The 19,616-nt window shown below is 45.7% G+C and overlaps 1 protein-coding gene across 2 annotated transcripts; it reads left to right on the forward strand.

Annotated features, from left to right (window-relative positions):
• The first annotated feature begins 66 nt into the window (after positions 1–66).
• LOC110561815 (neuferricin) lies at positions 67–19,616 on the forward strand. 2 transcript variants are annotated; one of them, XM_060387371.1, is made up of 4 exons: positions 67–558; positions 11,122–11,262; positions 13,988–14,174; positions 18,377–19,616. In XM_060387371.1, exons 1-4 carry the CDS (start codon positions 309–311, stop codon positions 18,588–18,590), a joined length of 792 nt encoding a protein of 263 aa, XP_060243354.1. In that variant the 5' UTR covers positions 67–308; the 3' UTR covers positions 18,591–19,616. The 2 variants fall into 2 exon arrangements, with proteins under 2 accessions (XP_060243354.1, XP_060243355.1); XM_060387372.1 differs by lacking the exon at positions 67–558 and adding an exon at positions 1,846–2,207.

Here is a 19,616-nt window from a genome sequence, read left to right on the forward strand (position 1 = left end):
CTGTCGGAGGCCCAAGAGCACGCGTGTTACAAGTCACCTTCTTGCCGCCTCTGCCGCCATCTTTGTTGAGGGTGGATAAGTTGTAAGCCAAGGCCGTCTTTGCGTACCGTTCTACTTTCTTCTCCACGCCTCAGGTTCGCAAGATATGCTGGAAAAAAAATGCGAAAGAGTCGGAGCGGAGGGGTGAACTTTACTCTGAAGCTTGTCAGAGTGTCGCGCCGCTGACGTCACGACTAGCGTTTCCGCCGTCGTAGTTGTGGCCAGAGAGGTGGCAAGTTCGGATGTGCGGCTTGTGTGCAGCTGTGTAGATGCTGAGGCTGCGCGGCCCCAGTGCGGTGCTGAGCCTGGCCGTGGCGGCGGCCGCGGCCATGACTGTGTGGTTGCTGGACCGGTGGGGTCCCCGCCCTGGCCCGCGCCTCTTTGTACCGGAGGAGCTAGCCCGCTATCGCGGCGGCCCGGACGACCCGGGCCTGTACTTGGCGCTGCTGGGCCGCGTCTACGACGTGTCCTCCGGCCGGAGGCACTACGAGCCCGGGGCGCACTATAGCGGCTTCGCAGGTATCAGCGAGGCTCTCCCGGCTTTTCCTCCTGCACGGGCCCGTGGGCGCCCGTGCTGCATGCGTTCGTTCATTAGCTGTGTCTCCGGGCCTGTCATGGAGGGACGCGGCTGCAGGGTCCTAGCTTGAGGCTCGGGCTCAACCATGCTCGTTTGGTACCCGCACGCTCTCTGTCCACCGCGGTGTGTGACTTATTTGGAGAAAGATGTGTCTCGTTACTGGTTACATCCAGAAATTACCTGGTCTCTACAGCTACCGTGCTTCAGTCACTGTAGACGAATCCTAAATAACCCTTCCGTCACCCACCCCTAAAATAATATTTGAGTCTTTTTGTTGTTGTTCTAGTAGCTGCACTTATCTGCTTTTCTTAAAAGATAATGAAAAATAAAGGGAGAGTCAAGTTAGAGCACAGGAAAGCATGTAACTTTTGTAGTCTTTTTAAATACCTGTTGTTAGAACGAAACAAAATGCGCACAGCAGATTTTCTATGGAAGAGGTTTATTGAATGGAGATGAAGAGAGAGAGTGAGACATGATACGAGGAAGAGAGTGGATGCCCCAACAAAGAAAGAGAGGGCAAGAGAGAGACAAAGTGGCGGGTTGAACCTTTTAAGGAGAAACTTAACCAGGCCTGCCAGGTGTGGCTATCTAGCAGGTGACACATGCTGACATAGGTTGCTAGGCAACCCAGAAGCAGGCTGGCTAAATACTAACATTCCTCCCTTTTTCTGTAATAAAAAAAAAAATGAGGTAGTTCGGCTGCTTCTCGTGTAAAAGCAAATTAAACTATATAAATTTAGGTTCTTTGGAAGCAGCTCTTGGTTGCCATGCAAGGGGGTAAGAGAGAAAAAATAATAGCAACAGAATGTCTAAATTACATGGTCAAGAAGAGGAGAGGAAGTCCCTGCCCTGGAAAGTTCAGGGTAGAGAGTTGCCAGCCACGCAAGGCAGCAGGTAGGGACTGAGGAATGTTGGGAGAACCTGCAGCTATTTGTCTTGGGCCTGAAGCACACCATTCCAGCCTTTTGTTAATAAGTGAATAACAGGCATAGATCTCTTCTGGCTACTTCCTGCTGACACTGGGGACACCGTAGGGGGGTCAAAAGGCTGAAATGCTGGCCAAGTCCAGGAAGAACAGGCTGTTTTGATGCTGTCCAGAGTCTGTGAGAACATCCATTGCTGAGAGGGAAGGTGCAGGTCCATCTTGATGGAAGTCTGTGAGGTCAGAGTTCAACACTTGTGGTAGTTGCTTTGGCGCTGTTGTGGATATAGGAAACACCTGGATCTGGCCGGACACTGAAACATAATTATAGGCAGAAGACAAAGTTAAGTAGGTTATAGAGGAAATTTCTTTAGGTGTACATTTAAAACTTTTGGGAGAGCGAACAGAGGTGGAAAGTTTGGATCAAAAAGGCTTGAACATGGGAATTTCCATTTACCTGTGGGAATCTATATACCCAATCACTGGCAATAATTAAAAAGGCTTTGCTTTAGATCTGTCATCTAAGGAAATTGAGGCCAAGTTTGGTTACAGAAGTGTGTAAGCTTAGAGGCCCTTAAAGCGGGCACCAGGTTTAGAAATCTGAAATTCTCCAGAAGACATCCCAGAGAATCTGGAGGAACGGACGGATGGACTACACCCATTGGGCAGGTAAGAGTCAAGGCAGGCGTCCCAAGGGCAAGGTGTGACTCAGTAGAGTAGATTGGTGCAATGTGTTCCAACAGCTCATCAGCATTGGCCAGAGACCAAGGGCACAGTCGCAGACAAGGTTTACCTAGCTAAGATTTTCATAGAAGAGTGAGAGGGGGAGGAAGAGAGAAACCGTGCCAGTAGAGGGAAAATCTTAATCAAGGGAGAAGGAGGTCCTAGATGAGGGGTTTGGATGTAGGTTGGCGAAAGCAGTAGGAAGCGTTTGCGCCAACCAGAAGTGAAGACTCACCAAATGGCTGGTGTTGGGTGTACGAATGTAGCAATTGGTAGCCAGGAATTGACAGCAACCAGAAGGGAAGACTCAGCAATCAGGTGGAGTGGGATGTAGGAATGTAATAGTCAGGTAGCCAAGAAAGGGAAGTTCCAAAGGGAAAGAGGAGGAATCTCCACCCTCTGAGGTAGGCAATAAGTGCATGACTTATCTGGAGTTGAATTGACCTGAAAGGTAGATTCAAGTGGATTTCCTGCAGTTTACAAGAATTACTTTTAAGTTTTACGAAGGAGATAAAACTTCAGACATGTTAGCATCATGATTGTAATCTTCACTGAAATATACATTGTAGAAAAAGGAGTAGACATACACATTTGTGTTAACACCATAAACATTCTTTAAGGTGAGCTCTGAAAAGGCAGGCACCTTTCGTGAAGTAGAAGGGACAAAAGCTCACTTGATCTTAACCTTTAGTATGATCACACATGGAGATTTAAAATCTTGAGCTTGGAACCATGATAGTGGGTGGTATAGTGGAATGTTTTTGTTTTAAAGTTAGATTAATAAATCAGAACTCTATTGATAAAGGTCAAAGCTCTGGACAGTCAATATAACAGTAGCATAGCAACAGGAGGACATATTAAGCATTTTTAAATCACCTTAGACCTTGCAACCTTTATAACTTGCATTTACCAACCTTAAAACATTTCTTAGACCCTCAAACATTTATAACTTGTGTTTACCAACCTTAAGACACTTTCTTAGACCCTCAAACATTTATACTTTGCTTTTACCAAACTAAAAACACTTTTTTAGACTCTCAAACATTTTTCTTAGGCCTCTGTATCTAGTTATTTACCATGAGCCATAGGTGAGAATGTTATGAACGTTTATTGTCCTTTAGCTAAATAGATGGTAAAAGGTTACATCTGTTTCTTTAAGTCTGGCAACAAGGCATATTGTGTCTAGGCCTGACAATAGCAACTCTAGGACTCAGGCTTAAGGCCTGGTCTCCTGTATATGAAGAGAACTGAGAACCTTCTGAAGTCTCCCAAGACAGAAGTTGGCAGTATGTTCATGGGACCCCAGTGTGAGGCCAAAACAGACCTGCAATGTTACCCTGGGCTGGTCGAGGGTGGTGGAGGTCACTGACTCTAGGAGACATTTGTCCTCTGCCAGGCCAAGGAATTAGAAGGCTGGAAGTGTCTGTGGCTCTTGTGCTGGTTGAGCCTCCACGGCTGGGCACAGAGGACAAGCCTGCATGGGACCATTTTGACTTCGAGAGGACAGTCTGCCAGCAGGCAGCCATGGCTTGTTGAGGCAGCTGCAGGACCAGCATCTCCTTTAGCTGCATCTGAAACAGTTACCTGGCCGCATTGACTTTTGGCTATATCCCGGTGGGATGGGTCATTGCAAACCTCTTGTTTTCTGTGAGGGAATAACAGCAACCTCAGAGCAGCAGCCAAGGTCTGGAGCCTAGTTTTTGCTGCAGATGAGCCTGTCGGGAAGGCTCCTGTCATTACTTTTACCAGCTCATGTATGGTGACTCAAGACCATCCCAGCTGTTTATTAAGGATGGCAGTGAGACCATGTTTGCATCTGCAGGACCATAAACACATTTTTGGACATGCTAGAGGACTTGATCATCTACGAAATGACTGACTTGCATCCATTAACCATCAAATATTAGGACTTTAGGTTTTGTCCCTGTTGGAGCCTTAAAAGTCATAAATATAGACCATTAAAGTGAGAGAGTTTTCTGTATGATTTAGGATATAAAAAGTTCATAGCTTATAAAAGTCTAAGGCTATACTAAAGATTAATAATAACATTTTTAGAAAAGACCAAGCATATTTTAAGCATTTGATAGTGAAGATACAGCACAACGATCAAGTTTTAACATGAATAAATGCCTCTAAAATAATAGATCTTAATTTAGAGTATTGGTAAAAACTTGTACGTAGTAACCCGAGTTATGAGTTTTAAAACCAACAATATAGAACAGTATAAAGCAATTTTAAAATTACATTTGAATTTATTATAGCAAACCTGTTAGCCAGAAGCCTAGTGGTGAATCTGGATCATAGGTAGCTAATGGGAGGAGAAACAGGATTTATTAATTTAGGATTTGATAAAGACATAGGCAGTTAGACATACATTTTAAATTCACTTAATTTGAATAGGCCTTTATAACTTTGAAATTTTAGCATTATATAAAAATTATTTTGAACCAGGATTGAATCATATATATTGTAAAATGTAACTTTGAATTTTTATAAAAATCCATACCAACTTAAAATTAGGCTTGTTATTGTCCTAGTTTAAAAGGCAATAAAATTAAACAGAATTAATTATGATTAAAATTGTTCACCTTAAAGTTTACAGTTTAAGATTTTTTTTTTGAGAGTATAAAAAGAAAACTATATTTAGTGAGATAGCAGGCAGAGAGAAACAGACAAGACTTTGAGAAAAGAGAAATAGGGAATTGCTTTTTACTTCACAGATCACTCTTAGTGTTAGTGGATATTAAACATTTGAGTAGGGCAAATATAGGTGTAGAAGCCAGAGGTTTCCCCAGGAGGAGAGAATATGAGGAAGCCGTTCCTGTGAATGAGAAAGGGAAAATGGAAATGGACCATGCATCTAGTGGTTCGTCAAAAAACAGTATGGCACTAGGGCTTTATCAGTAGTAAGGCCAGGTTCTCCTAGAGGGAGAACTCATCTGCAGGAAAGGATAGGGGCAGATAGGCAGCTTTAGAACAGAGATAGGAAGGGATACAGTGGCCTTTTAGGGCCTATAAGAGACTGCAGTTTTGCAGCTCCAAAAACAGTGGGACAGAAAGTATGGGGAAAGCAGCTGGCAGTGAGGGAAACCATAGCATTTGTTTGTTTGTTTGTTTTATAACCTAGATGGTGGCCAATCATGTGATTGTCCTTGATTAACCTAAGTTAAGATGGCGGTGAAACCATGTGCTTGCCCTTAGTGGAGATGGCAGTGTAGCCATGTATAGTATGTGGCCATAGTGGCATAGCAAGACCAGCTGCTTGCTGGTGGGATGGCTGTCCCAGCCTGGTTCAAAACTCTGCATGCGCGTGGCATGGCTGATCAGAAGTCCGAAGTCTTCGCAACTGAAAACCCTCCTCTGCAAGCTAGCCTCTGCAGAAGATTTAGAACTTCGCCCCTGAGGCCTGAAGCAGCGGCACAATCTAAAGCCAGCTGTGTGTACTGGGACCCAGCAGTTGCTTAGCTAACAGCAATAGTAGAAGCAGGCCGTGTCTGTGTCTGAAGTGGCAGTTTCAGCATCTGCCATGAGCTGATGCTTTAGTTTTAGTTTCCCCAAGCTGATTCTGGCATAGTGTGAGTGTCTACCGTGTCCCCGGTGCTTGGAGCAACTGGCAGGATGAGCAGCCTTGAGCAGAGGGACAGGTGTGTGCGGTAAGGGCCGGGTAGTTGAGAGAAAGTGTAGGTTTTAAGGCGCATATAGTCGAGTGGTTGTTAGGGATAGGTAGAACAGAAAAAAATCTGTTGCAGGCATCATGGTCTGATTAAAGGGGTCCTGGCATGACCAGACAACTACTACCAGGAGAGGCCTTCCCGGCCAACATACCAATGTTAGGACCAAATAAAATGATGATGTGCACAGCAGATTTTATATGAAAGAGGTTTATTGAATGGAGATGAAGAGAAAGAGAGTGAGACATGATAGGGGGAAGAGAGGGGTTTCTCCGACAGAGAAAGGGGAGAGGGTAAGAGGGCAAGAGAGAGACAAACTTGGTGGGTTGAGCTTTTTAAGGAAAAACTTAACCACACCTGCCAGGTGTGGCTACCTGGCAAGCAACACATGATGACATCATAGGTTGCTAGGCAACCCAGAAGCAGGCTGCCTAAATACTAACACCTGTTGCAATAAGCCAGAGGTGGTGGTTTTGTGGTCCCAGCTGTTGGAATGACTCAGACAGGAAGATCCCTTGAGCTAGAAAGATCCATTGAGCCAGAAATTAGTGGCCAGACTGGCTCTAAAGACAAAAAAAAAAAAAAAAAAAAAAAAAAAAAAAAAAATCTTAGAATAAAACTGGGTATCTTAACGTTCCTAAGAACATTCATCAAATTAACTTTATTCCGATGTTCCCCCTCCCTTAACAGTTGAGGGCCTGGAAAATGTAGTGTGCTAAAGTCCTTACAAGATATGGGTAGACTACTAGCCTAGTAGTTTTTCTGTTGTTGTTTTTTGATGTGTTTGAGTATTTTACCTGCTTGTACATCTCTGAATGAGTTGTGTGCTTGGTGCCCAGGGAGGCCAGAAGAGGCCTTCGAACCCCTGCAACTGGAGGTCAGGAAGACTGTGGCCTGCAGTGTGGATGCTGGGAACCTGGGCCCTCTGGAGGAGCAGCCACTGCTCTTACCACTGAGCCAACTCTCCAGCTCCCACACTAATTCTAGAGATGTTGCTTTCCTACCCAAGCAGACTACCTCACTTTGTTCGGGAAGAAAAACAAAAGCCTAAGGCTGGTGACCAGGTGGACAAGAATTTCAAGCCATCCAATTTAGAATTAGGAAGAAGCTGCATTTAAATACAAATTGCTCCCTTCCTTCTTCCAAATTTTTCAAACAACCTATCAGGGGAAGGGACCTACCCAGGGACATGGCGAGTTCTAAGCAGTACAGGCTGGAATCAAGGGGTTGGTTTGTTTGTTTGATTTACCAGCCAAGGCCCTTTAGAGCCTAGCAGCACCTACTAGTGCTATCATGGATGAATGCACAAATGTGAGCATAAACACTTCCATTTCTGGGATAAGCCTTTTGCAGTGTGCTCTAGTATCTGCTGAGTTCTGTGTATACAATACTTGACCTCCATTTAGTGACTACTACCATGGGTCCTATTTTGGCCAGGTACTGAGGAATCCAAGATGTCTCTGAAGGTCCACACAGTCTATTAGGGAAGCAAATTTTTTTTATGCAGTCAACGCTTTTTTTTTTTTTAAACTGAGGTACAAGTCACAGAACACTTTTTTTTTGTTGTTTTAAAGTGTTTTAATATATGAAAATATTATCACTACCTAATTTCAAAACATTTTGCTCATCCCCAAAGGAAACCCATTAGCAGTTCCTCTCCATTCTATGTCTCCCCACAACTCCTGGGAATTCCTGTGTGCTTTCAGTTCCTACTGATTTGCCCCTTTTATAAATAGACTCACAAACCTCAAACATGTCTTTTTCTGCTCTGGCTTTTCCTAAGCCTATAGATTTTAAGGTTTATGCATATTGTATTAGCATGTGGGCTTTTTCTTTTTCTTTTTTTTTTTTAAAGACAGGGTCTTACTACATTGCCCTGGTTGGCCTGGAACTCACAGAGAGCCACCTGCCTCTGCCTCCCTTTGCCACCACACCCAGCACTCATTCTTTTTTATAACCAAGTAATATTGTATTGTAAATACCGTGTTTAATAGGCTATTGGGTTATTTCCACTTTAATATTTTATTTGGTGAGCGTATATATAAGTGTGTATGCTTAGAGAGAAAGAGAGTATGTGTGTGTGTGTGTTTGTGTGCCACAACATGGACACATGGCAATCAGAAGAAAAATGGAAAGTCAGTGTCCTCCTCTTCTGGGTCTTGTTTCTCCCTGCCTGTGCGTTTGAGGCTCGCTGCTCTGCGAGCTCCTGAACTGACCCTGCTGCCAGTCTTTGACTTCGCTGTAGGACTGTAGGGTCGCAGATGCACACCATTGCATTCGGCATTTATACATCTGCTCTGCTGAACTCCAGTTGTCAGGCTTGGGGTTTTGTTTCCTGTTTTTTTGAGACAGGGCTTCTCTGTGCAGCCTGGCTCTCCTGGAATCGCTTTATAGACCAGGCTAACCTTGAACTCACAGAGATCTACCTGCCTCTGCTGGGAAATAAGTGATGGAAAACATGACTAGATGAGTTAGTGGCAAAAGCTACTGAATTAAGGATTGTGGATAGTCTCATAAGGCAAAGGGAAGCACTGAGAATTTTGGTAAGAAATGACAGGATGATCTTTTGTTTAAAATACCAATCTAGAGCCAGGTAAGGTGACACAGGCCTTTAACCCCAGCACTCAGGAGTCAAAGACAGGCAGATGTCTGAGTTTGGGGCCACCTGGTCTACAGAACAAATGCCAGGACAGATAGGACTATATAGAGAGACCCTCTCTTGAAAAGCCATAAAATATCAGTCTAAGGAGCTGGGTGTAAGGGCGCAGACCTTTAATCCCTGCCCTCAGAGACAAGTAAAGCAGTCTCTGAGTTCTAGGCTACAGGACAGGCAGAGTTACATTGTTGTTGGAGGCTGCAGTGCTCCAGACTTTCGACTTACTGGTTAAGAGTGTTTCCTGTTCTTCCAGAGCTCCTGAATTTGGATCTTAGCACCAATGTGGATGGCTCACAACTGCCTGCAACTTCAACTTCAGGGGAACCAATGCTTTCTGGCCCCCTCATGCGTGTACACACAAACATGCATACCTATGTGGCATATACATACAGAAACACACACAAAATAAAATGTATAATAATAAAATACTGGTCTGAGTGTTACCTGGAGAATAGTTTGGTAAGATGAAATGTGGTCCCACTAGGGGTCCTCTGTGGTAATTCTCCTGAGAGATGATGTCAGGCTGGGATTGCTTGGTAGCAGCTGGATGAATACCAAAACTAGGAAGGAAATAAAGGTTCAGGCACCAATTAGATGTGAGAAATAAAAGAGGTTTTCAGCCTACGTCTGTAGATTAGGTTGCTGGTGGATAAGGAACCCCAGATGAGAACAGATGAGCATTTCCTGGGGCTGATGACCAGTAGCTCAAGATAGGCTTTTGAACTTGTGACCGCTGTGAATTGACATTGAACAGAAGTTGCTCAGGAAATGATTGACCATGCAGCCGAGGTATGGGATCTGAAACCACAGGACGGCCAAGTGAGAATGTGCAGATGAACTAAGTAGACAGTGAGGTGCTGGGAGAAACACAAGTAGAAGAAGTATCATAGAAGCCAGAAGTTATCATTTTGAACTTTCATCAATTGAATATTGTTGAAATTAAAAAAAAACAACAACAACAAAAAAAAAAAAAAACAACTGATAGGCCTGGCATGGTGGTGCACATCCTTACTTCCAGAACTGGGGAGGCAGACAGATCTCTTGGAGATCAGGCCAGCATGGTCTCCATATGAAACTCTAGGCAAACCAAAGATAAATAGTGAGACCCTGCCTCAAAAACAGGGCTGGCCCAGGGCAGAAGGCTGACAAACTCAGCTACTACCCAGGTCCAGATGCAGGGTTTTGAGTTGCTCCACCCCAACATCTACCCCATGTATGAGCTACTGGAATGTGTGAAGGGTCTAGTCCCGCAGAACCAAAGCTGCAGGAACTCCATGACAGGGCAACAGCAGGATATCCGAAAGGAGGCTCCGCCAGGGTTCAGTATTGATGGTGCGGCAGAAGCCAGAGGCCTCACACCAGGCCGACAACTCGCTGAAATGAGTATGTAAATCTGTGGGATGACAGGTGTACTGTGTGACGCACTGCAGTTTCCAGTGCTGCCGTTACAGCGAGGGTGTGGTGAAGGAGTCGAGAACTGGAGACTAGAGAGCTGCGACGGTGAGAGAGGGCTGCGGTTATGAAGGAGCAGGCTGTTAGCCAATAGGGTCAGCGGGATGGAGCGCAGCAGCCTCAAGCTTGCGCAGACTCAGCCCCAGAAAAGCCGTCCAGCCTCATGATCACCCTGCTCCAACAGTGGCAGGACTGCCAAGATGAAGAGTGGCTCATTTACTGGACTGACCTCATCAAAGACCTCCACGGTCCACAGTTCTCCGGGAGGCCATGCTGGTCCATGGCCTGTGCTGCGGCAGAGGGCCATGTTGACTGATGTCTGTTTGCCGTACAACCACCTGACACCAACTGGAAGTCCTCGGCACTTACTGGGTGCTGGAGACCATGTAGATGTTCGTGGTCTGTGCTGTTGGCAGAAACTATGGAGAAGACCAGGATCCATGCTTGCATTGGCTGTGAAGGGCAAGGAAGTTCCTCTTGCAGTGTATGAATGACTGCAGGCATGCACAGTTTGAGAAGAGGAACATAGCTTCTGTGACAAGCCTTACCACCACCTCAACCCCACCCCCAAAAGTAACAGCCTAAAAAGGAAGTCATCAAAGAACTCTTTGATAGAGACTGTGATAGGGACACTGAAGTGAGGCTCTCCACAGTTGATGGCTTCTGCTGGGGCACAGGTGGGGAAGGACTCAGCTCTCTTTAGAGGGCTGGCCACTGGGAGTTTGACTATGCTCCAGTGAGTATATGGGCAACACAGACCTTTTTTTTTCCTTTTTTTGGGGGGGGAGGGGAGGAAGGGGGCTCACAAGGGGGTAACAGTGAAGGACTGGGAATCAGCATGATTGGGTGCATGATGTGAAATTCCCAAATAATAAAAATTCGATGTTGGAAACAAGCAAACAAAAAAGTAAAATAAAGCAAATTCATGTCTCTGGAAGAAAAAAAATGGTGTCTCTGTCCAGGAGGTTTCTGGGAGTGAGGACTAGGGGCTCTTAAGGCATATTTCTCAAGAAAGCAAGTGTTTTAACTTGGTGCAGTATTGTGACTTATAACCGGATCTTTGGCAACTTCTTTCCTGAAGGCCGGGATGCATCCAGAGCATTTGTGACGGGTGACTATTCTGAAGCCGGCCTCGTGGACGATGTAACTGGCTTGTCCTCTTCTGAGATACTGACGCTTCACAATTGGCTTTCATTCTACGAAAAAAATTATGTATTTGTCGGTATGTAGTCCTCACCCATTGATGTATATTTCACGTGGTTGTCTTACTGTGTTAATTGGGTGCCTGGATTCTTTAGGAACTAGGCTCAAAGTAAAAATTTGAAACCAGCCCTATGTTTTTCATGTTAGATTCTTGCTGTTAGTGTAAGAATAATCCCCTGAAGAAAATTAAGTGGTGGGTAATCTTGAGAAGGACTGCCAGGCCTCACCCTGTAGTGTCGGTGGCCCCCAGTTATGTCACATGTATTGGACATGAACAGCCAGCTCCAAGAGGCAGCCTTCCTGTGGTTCAGGAAGGCTTGATGCCTCCTGAGTGTGACTCTAATGGCTCCCTTTGATTGCTCTCTGATGGAGCAGACATCCTGAGTAAACCATTTCTCAGATGGAAGTTAGGCTAAGCACACACTCATTCACTTATTCATTCACTCGTTTATTCATTCATTCATTCATTCATTCACTCACTTATTCATTCATTTATGGTTTCATGTAGCCCAGGCTGGTCTCAAACTCACTGTAGATCAGGCTGGCCTTGAATTCCTGATCTTCATCGCCTCCATCTCCTAAGTGCTCAAACATGTATCAATGTCAGCTGTATGGGTTTCTGTACTTGTTGCTTACTGGTGATACATGAGGGAAAGCACCTCTTAAATGAGAAAACAGACATGATCACTCCAGTCTCTCCTAAGCACTGAGAGCCAGGATGACTGAGGCCAGTCCTTTCATCTGTGTGCAGCCCCACCTGTCATGGAGCCCCACATGGGCACTTCTTCCAGATACCAGTGTCCCTTTGCCATGGGAGCAGGGCTAGATTAGCATTTATTTCCCCTAATGCCTCTAAGTGCTTGATTTCATTACTCTTTGGGCTGCTTATTCTGAGAGCCATGTTATTTCCCCTAACGCTTCTACTCCATGTCCAGTTGTTCAAGCTCTGATCTCCTAAGATCTGAAGTGAGAGCCTTTCCGTTCCACTCCCCTTCACTCCTCACCTTCACCCACTGGTGGCCTTCCTCGCCCACATGCTTGTTTCCCCTCAGTCTGCCCTACGTAGTTTCAACCATATCTGTCCTCTGTGCTCAGTGCGTTTGTTTCTTTCTGTTCCCCATGAGGTTGCCAAATGGCAGATGAAACGTTGCTGACCTAATGAAGTCCTGCATGCTAGGCAAACAGCCTCCCCCCAAGCTTCATCTCTAGCCTCAGCTTTTTAAAGTCTGTCAGCTTATTAGAGAGTCCCTGGTCACTGAGTCCTAAGTTGGTTGGCTGCTTGTGTCTGGCTAAGTTAGGCTTTGTTTCTACCTTCAGCCTTTATCAAAAATTATCATATTCAGCCTCAATTATGCTCAAATGAGTCATAGTTATGCTTGAGGTCTAGCTGGTGTTTTGTGGTGAGGTTTCACTGTGCGAGGCAGATTTTGTTGTGCTCTAGATACATGTTTAGACACCCAGGCAGGAACCCTGTCCTCAAACAAACAGCACTTAAAACTCTGCTCTCGCTAGCCTCTCTTTAAAATGCAACATGATAGGCTCATCCCAAGCAATACAAAGCCCTCTATACCCTAAAGTTTGTTGGTAAGCGAACCTAAAGATTTCTTATCTGGCACTAAGGCCTTGTCCCTTCATTTATTCATGTAGCAAACATTTAAAGCAAATGTTCTGCATGAGCTGTTTTGAGTACTGGGCCTTGCAGGACACTTTGTAACTAAGCAGACACCTCTACAGAGGGCTGTGAATAAAACCATGGGATTCTTGGGTTACCTTTGGAGCTGGTGGACAAGGGGGCCTTCTTGGAAGAGATGACAGCAAAATGGGCCTAGCAGAAGAAGAGGGAGCCAAACTGAGATTTGGGGAGAGTGTAGCAGTCTGAAGAGGACTGGTACCTGAGGTAGATGTTAGCAAGGCCTGGCCTGATAACAGAGAAACCTGTGTACTGGAGCCCATGGGAATGAGGGAGCAAGTGACCTGAGAAAAGGCAGAGAGAACAGGCAGAAGCCAAATGGCTGGAGGAACCTGGAAGCCTAGAGAAGAAGTTTTGATTTTATTCTGTGCCTTGAGTACAACTGTTAGAGGGTTTTGGTCAGGCATGAAGGTGAGATGGTATAATTCATGGGTTTTTGTTTGTTTGTTTCCTGTTGTTTTCTCCAGACAGGGTTTCTCTGTGTATATCCCTGACAGTACTAGAACTCGCCCTTTTTACCAGGCTGGCCTCAAACTCATGGAGATCCACCTGCCTCTGGCTTCTGAGTGTTGAGTGCATGTACACCCTTCCCCGGCATGATATCCGTTTGAAGAGTACTCCAAGAGCAGGAAAGAGATGTCTCAGTGGTTAAAAGCACTGGCCACTCTGCAGAGGGCCAGGTCCAGTCCCTCATACCACCTGGTAGCTCACTAGCATTGGTAACTCTAAATCCAGGGATCCAACCTCCACTTCTGATCCATGCATTTGGTATACAGACATAGATTCAGGCAAAACACTCATACACATAAAATTAAAATTTTAAAAGAACACCCAAATTTGGCCTTTAATTCTTTTTTTTTTTAATTTTATTTTATGTGCATTAGTGTGAGGGTGTCAGATCCCTTGGAATTGGTGTTACATACAGTTGTGAACTGTCATGTGGGTGCTGGGAATTGACGTGATAACAAATCATGACCAAAGCAACTTGGGGAAAAGGGTTTACTTGGTTTACCCTCTCATTGCTACTCTCTGACCTCTCTCTCTGCGATCCCAGGAAGAGTGGTTGGAAGGTTCTACAGAAAGGACGGGATGCCAACTTCAGAACTAACCCAGGTAGAAGCCATGATGACTAAAGGCATGGAGGCAAATGAACAGGCGCAGAGAGAAAAGCAGAAGTTTCCTCCATGCAATGCTGAGTGGAGCTCTGCCAGGGGTAGCCGACTCTGGTGCTCTCAAAAGAGGTACGCAGGCTTTCCTTTTGCTCTGCCACCTCCCCTTCTTCTAAGCCACCCTTTTATTTATTGTTTGTTTGTTTGTTTATTTATTAATTATTCAGGGAATCTACAACTGACGGCTAACCTAGGGAGCTTACATGTACTATGCATGTTAGGTCTTCTGAGTTATATTCATTTACTCGTCATTGTGACAGAACAACTGAAAGAAGCGGTTTAAGGGAGAAAATATTTAATCCGTTTTGGGATTGATCGCAGGGAAGGTGTGGTAGAGATGTTTGGTCTGTTGCTGTAGATTCTGGGTGAAAGCCTTCCAACACAGAGAGGCAGAGAAAGCACCTTGCTGGCCTTCCTTCCCAGAAGGAAAAAGCCCCTTCTCCTTCTCCACGCTGAAAACCCTTGAAAACCCTTCAGACTGAAGGTCCCTCCTTTCTATGTCCTATGTGTCTCTCCATCCATCTCCAGGCTTCCTCTCACTCTCTGTTTTTTGTTTTTTGTTTTTCCTATGTTCACTCCCTATGTCATCTGTTTCTGTGCTCCACCTCTTGACATATGGTTGACTTTATTAATCCTGTTTACAGAAAGTTCTTGGATTAAGGGTGTGTGCTAGGGCTGAGCCACACCACAACTAGAAACAGGTTTTTCCAATATACAATCTCAGGGTTCACAGTATGATCAAATATCCTGCACCAGTCTGTGACAGTGGAGGTGTGCGAATACCAGTTCTCACATCATCATAGATAGGGAGCTGAGGTTGTGCCAGAACTAGAAGCAGGTATAACTTTCAAGGCCTGTCCCCAGTAAGTCATTTATAGCTAGGACTCAGGTCCCCAAGGTTCTACAACCTCTTAAAACTTCACTAGCAGCTGGTGACCAAGTATTCAAGAATTCCTGTTGGAGACATTCAGTTTCAAACCATAAGGTGGAGAATTAAAGAAAAATCCTAATAGTAGGACCTCTAATAACTGAATGAAAACCTTACAGCTGGGGCTGGAGAGATGGCTCAGCAGTTAAGAACACTGACTGCTCTTCCAGAGGTCCTGAGTTCCATTCCCAGCAACTGCATTGGTGGCTCACAACCATCTATGAGATCTGGTGCCCTCTTCTGTCATACAGGCACACATGTAGGCAGAACTCTGTATACATAATAAATAAATGAATCTTAAAAATAAAAAAGAAGGAAAAAGAAAACTTTAGGGTTGAGACACACATTTGAGACCTGTACCTCTTCCTAACCTCTCAGCCCTGTGCCCCACCCCCACCGGAGATCATTCTAGAGGTAAAGTGCTGGTCTGGAGTACTATTTCTTTTCTTTTAAGAATTCATTTTATGTTATGTGCCTGTGTATATGTGTACCTGTATATGTGTATATGTAGGTGCTTGTGGAGGTCAGAAAGGGACACTGGACTCCCTGGAACTAGAGTTACAGGTAGTTGTGAGTGGCCGTGTGGATGCTGAGAACCTGACCCAGGTCCTCTGCAAAAGTAGCAAGAACTCTTAACTGCTGAGCCATCTCTCTGGCCCATAAAGTTTCCTGATTTTCTTTTCTTTTTTTAGCGCTTATATTTAATTGTGTATGTATGGGGTTGGGGAGATGTCTTAATGGTCAAGAGTACTTGTTACTCTTGTAGAGGAGCTAGCACTCACTTGCTCACAACTATCCATAACTCCAGTTCCAGTGAACCTGACGTCTTCATCTGGTTTCTGCAGGCACCAGGAACACGTGTGGTACACATATACACACAGAGACAAAACACTTATACATACACCAAAAACCCATGTGTGTGCGCGCACGCGTGCGTGTGTGTATGTATGTGTGTGTATGTGTGTGTGCGCACATGTGTGTATAAGTGCCCAAGAGTTCAGAGATGTTGTGTCCCCTGCAACTGGAGTTACAGGATGTTGGGAGCTGTCAGTGTGGGTGCAGGGAACCAAAGGCAAGTCTTAACAGCTCTGGACAGATGTTAAGTACCATCTTGCGCAGGCACTATTTCTTGACTACTTGTGCCTATTCAGCTAGAGATAGTCCTCAGTTTCCTGTTTGTCAGCATAAATTATTCCTGCTGCTGGAGAGTGGGGTACGAGGTGGACCCAAGCCTCGATGCCCTCATACAGTGATTTATTTTTATTTTCTCTGCAACACCACCTTATGTGGAGATGCTTGATCCTAGACTGGCTTTGAACTCTTTGCTCAAGGATGACCTTGAATTTCTGATCCTTCCATCTCTGCCTACTGAGACCAAAAGTTGCCAGCGCCACCATCAGGCCTGGTTTATGCAATGCTGGAGTCAGAACTCAGGACTTTGTGAAAGCTGGGCAAGCACTCTACCAACTGAGCTACAGCCCAGATTTCTTTTTTTTTTTTTTTGAGACAGGGTCTCTCAGTGTCACCCTGGCTGTCTTAGACTAGCTTTGTAGACCATACTCACAAAGAGATCTGTCTGCCTCTGCCTCCAGAGTGCTAGGATTAAAGGCATGCACCACCATGCCTAGCTCTATTTTCAGGTATTTTTAAAGCACTGTGGTGGCTGAGTATACCAGCCAGTAACGGTATAGTGCTTGCTTGAAACCGCTCAAGGTTCAATCCTTAGCCCCATTACAAACAAAGCAAAAACCCTTAAAAAAAAATCAAAACAAAACAAAAGTCAAAAACAAAAGCCCTGGCACCCCAAGCGTTTCCAGGAAGCGCAGGCTGGCTGGGAGTCTCTTCCTGCACAAATAGTGCAGTGAGTGGGGTACTAAGCATGATGCCACAGACATTATTCCAAACAGAAATGTTTTTTCTGCTGTAATCAGCTGGCCAGCCACACTCAAATTTTAGCTCAGCTTTCTCACATCTCTTTTAGCTCTGGTAAGAGGACAGTGGAAACCAGAAACTGGACAAAGTTCCCAGACTCAGGCTCGCATTGATGGCGAAGCTGGGGAGGGCTGGGGAGAGGGCCCCATTCCTATGCGCTAAGCCTTATGGAGCTCCTTCTTCCCACAGGGATCTGTCTACCATTGAGTGGCCAGGGCAAACAGTCAGAGCCCCAGCTTTCTCTGGGTGTAGCCACCGTGCCCATCACCTATTCCTTCTGCTTTAACTGGGGGAGTAAGGTGAAGGTGAAGGAAGGCAAACATTCAGAGACACTGCTTTTGTGCTACCACTGGAGCCTGGCCTGCACACTTAACAGACGATAGTCTGGGACCTGAGTGGCCTTCTTGGGACACAGTCCTGGATACAGGTGGCCTCAGGGATAGCACTGGTGATGTAGAAGGTGTTAGAGATGCTAGAAGCCTGTGGTATACAATTAGATGCTTCCTGTGCCCCTTGTAAGCCTCCCTCTCCTCAAAGATTCTTCTGTCTCATGACCTCCCTTGCATTTGGGACTGAATTGCTCTGGCCCTGCCTTCCCATAGAGTCCTTCCAGACCTATTCCTAAGCCTCAACCCAGTGTTGTTTCCTCTTCACTGAGAAGGAGGAGTTGTGTGGGCAGGGGCTAGGTGCAGAGTAAAGCTCACTGGTGGAATGGACAGCTGGCCTGAGGATGAAGGCATTTTGGTGCGTAAGCAGCCCTACTCATGGGTAAGTTACAAGTGAAATGATTTCTAACAGTGTTAGTTCTACCAGCCAGCGAGCCTGGTCCTGGCACCAGAGCCCATATAAGGGTCGATTTCATGAATGGTACTTTCTTCCTGCAAGGCCTCTGAGTCTGCCAGAGACCAAATGTAGTACACTGAAGTGAGCCAGGTTCCTTTGCCCAAGATCAGAGGTTGCCAGGGTACGCTGGGCCAGAGTGCAATCCTCCCTGGGGACCTGGTAGTCTCAGCACTTAGATGCACCCAGAGCCAGCACGTCCCACCAAGTGCTGCAGGCCTGAAGCTGAAGATGCTGCTCAGCTTGGATGGGGGATGGGTCCGCTCACGGGCTGGCAGGGCAGACTTCTCAGTCACTAACTAGCACCAGCTCAGGAAGGTAACACTGCTGCTGCTTGAAAAAAGAACGGGGTGGGGGAAGGGCACAGCGAAAGGGATGTGGACTCTACTTCTTCCTGGAGAAGGTGGTGGTAGCATTGTGTGTGGAAAGCCGGAGCAGGAGAGCTTATGGCCTAGGTTGAGATAAGCAGTGGAGAGAAGGGCTTTTCCTTTTCATAACTCCCTGCTCAGTGCTTCTGCCTCTCATCTCAGGCTTATAAATTCATACTTTTAAGTCCTTTTTCCCTTTTTCCTAGTGGAGGTGTGGACAGAGACTGGATTGGTGTCCCCAGAAAGTTGTATAATCCTGGGAGTAAGGAGCCCCACTGTGTGTGTGTGAGAACAACTGGCCCACCTAGTGACCATCAAGATAGTCACAGGCACTTAAATCGCGGGGACTTGGACAACCCCAACTTGGAAGAATACACTGGCTGCCCACCGCTGGCCACCACATGTTCCTTCCCACTCTAAGATGGCGTCCTGCATGTTGATGACACTTGGAGAACCTTCCATATCTTCCAGGAAGCCCTTGATACTTGTGCCCTCGGACAGCTCCTGGTGGCAGGAAATAGAAGTGTCGAAGACTCCAGACTCATTCTGAAAACATGTGCCACAATTCTGGCGGCTGAAGCAGAGCCCAGTGGCCTGGCTGGTATGGTCAGGTTGTTTTGACATCTTCGGAACCTTGGTCCCTGTCATCTTCCTTCATAAACACGGCACAATCGACGCGGAAGTGTCTGAATGAAGAAGCCGGTGAGCTCCAACAGGGGTCTCCCCATGGACTCAGCACTGCCTGAATCAGAGCTTGGGCTCTGCCCGTCATGCCAGTCCTGCTAGTACTTGGAGCAGTAGCACAACAGGACTGTGCCTCTCAGCAGAGCAGCAGGCACTTCCCAAAAGCTGTACATCCTAGCAGAATCAAGGTAACTAGTTATTCTAAGACAAAAAGGAATTGTCTAAGTGTTGGTATAAGGTTCTTGTGGAGTGTATACAATTTACCCTTGTTCATTCAAATGATGATTTCTCTACTCCACTATCTGGTTTCATTCCGGACACTGCATTGTGAAGTTTATTCTAAACATCACCTGTCTCAATCTGTGTACACATGCCACCATTTGTCCTCTGTATTGTCAATAATACAACCAGCCAATGCTGAGCAGTGGAGAGAATAGGGTGGGACATCCTGGTCCAGAGGGGAGGAGAAGGAAGCGAAAGGGAGGAGTTGGGAGAGCAGAGACTGGCTGGAGAGGACTTCGAACCATGAGAGATGAACCGGACCTAGGATATGACTAAAAGCAAATATAATGTGGGAACTCTGAATGGGAGGAAACTATGCAGGCTTGGAGGTTTAGGATGGAGTAACTACTGCCTGGCATTGTGCTGTATTTAATTAAATAAATCCTAGTCTCTGTGTGGTGATTTGGGTATACAGCTGGTTTAGGAATAACCACTGTTTAACTGAAAGATAAATCAGTAATAAATATTAATAATCAACAA

Source organism: Meriones unguiculatus, chromosome 7 (assembly GCF_030254825.1).
Source record: "Meriones unguiculatus strain TT.TT164.6M chromosome 7, Bangor_MerUng_6.1, whole genome shotgun sequence".
NCBI classification, from domain to species: Eukaryota; Metazoa; Chordata; class Mammalia; order Rodentia; family Muridae; genus Meriones; species Meriones unguiculatus.

Bases quoted from the DNA above. Each gene is read 5' to 3' on its own strand.
- LOC110561815 (XM_060387371.1), top strand. From the start codon at position 309: ATGCTGAGGCTGCGCGGCCCCAGTGCGGTGCTGAGCCTGGCCGTGGCG. The intron at 559-11,121 runs GTATCAGCGAGG...TCTTTCCTGAAG, and splicing joins GCACTATAGCGGCTTCGCAG to GCCGGGATGCATCCAGAGCA. The intron at 14,175-18,376 runs GTACGCAGGCTT...CCTTTTTCCTAG, and splicing joins CTCTGGTGCTCTCAAAAGAG to TGGAGGTGTGGACAGAGACT.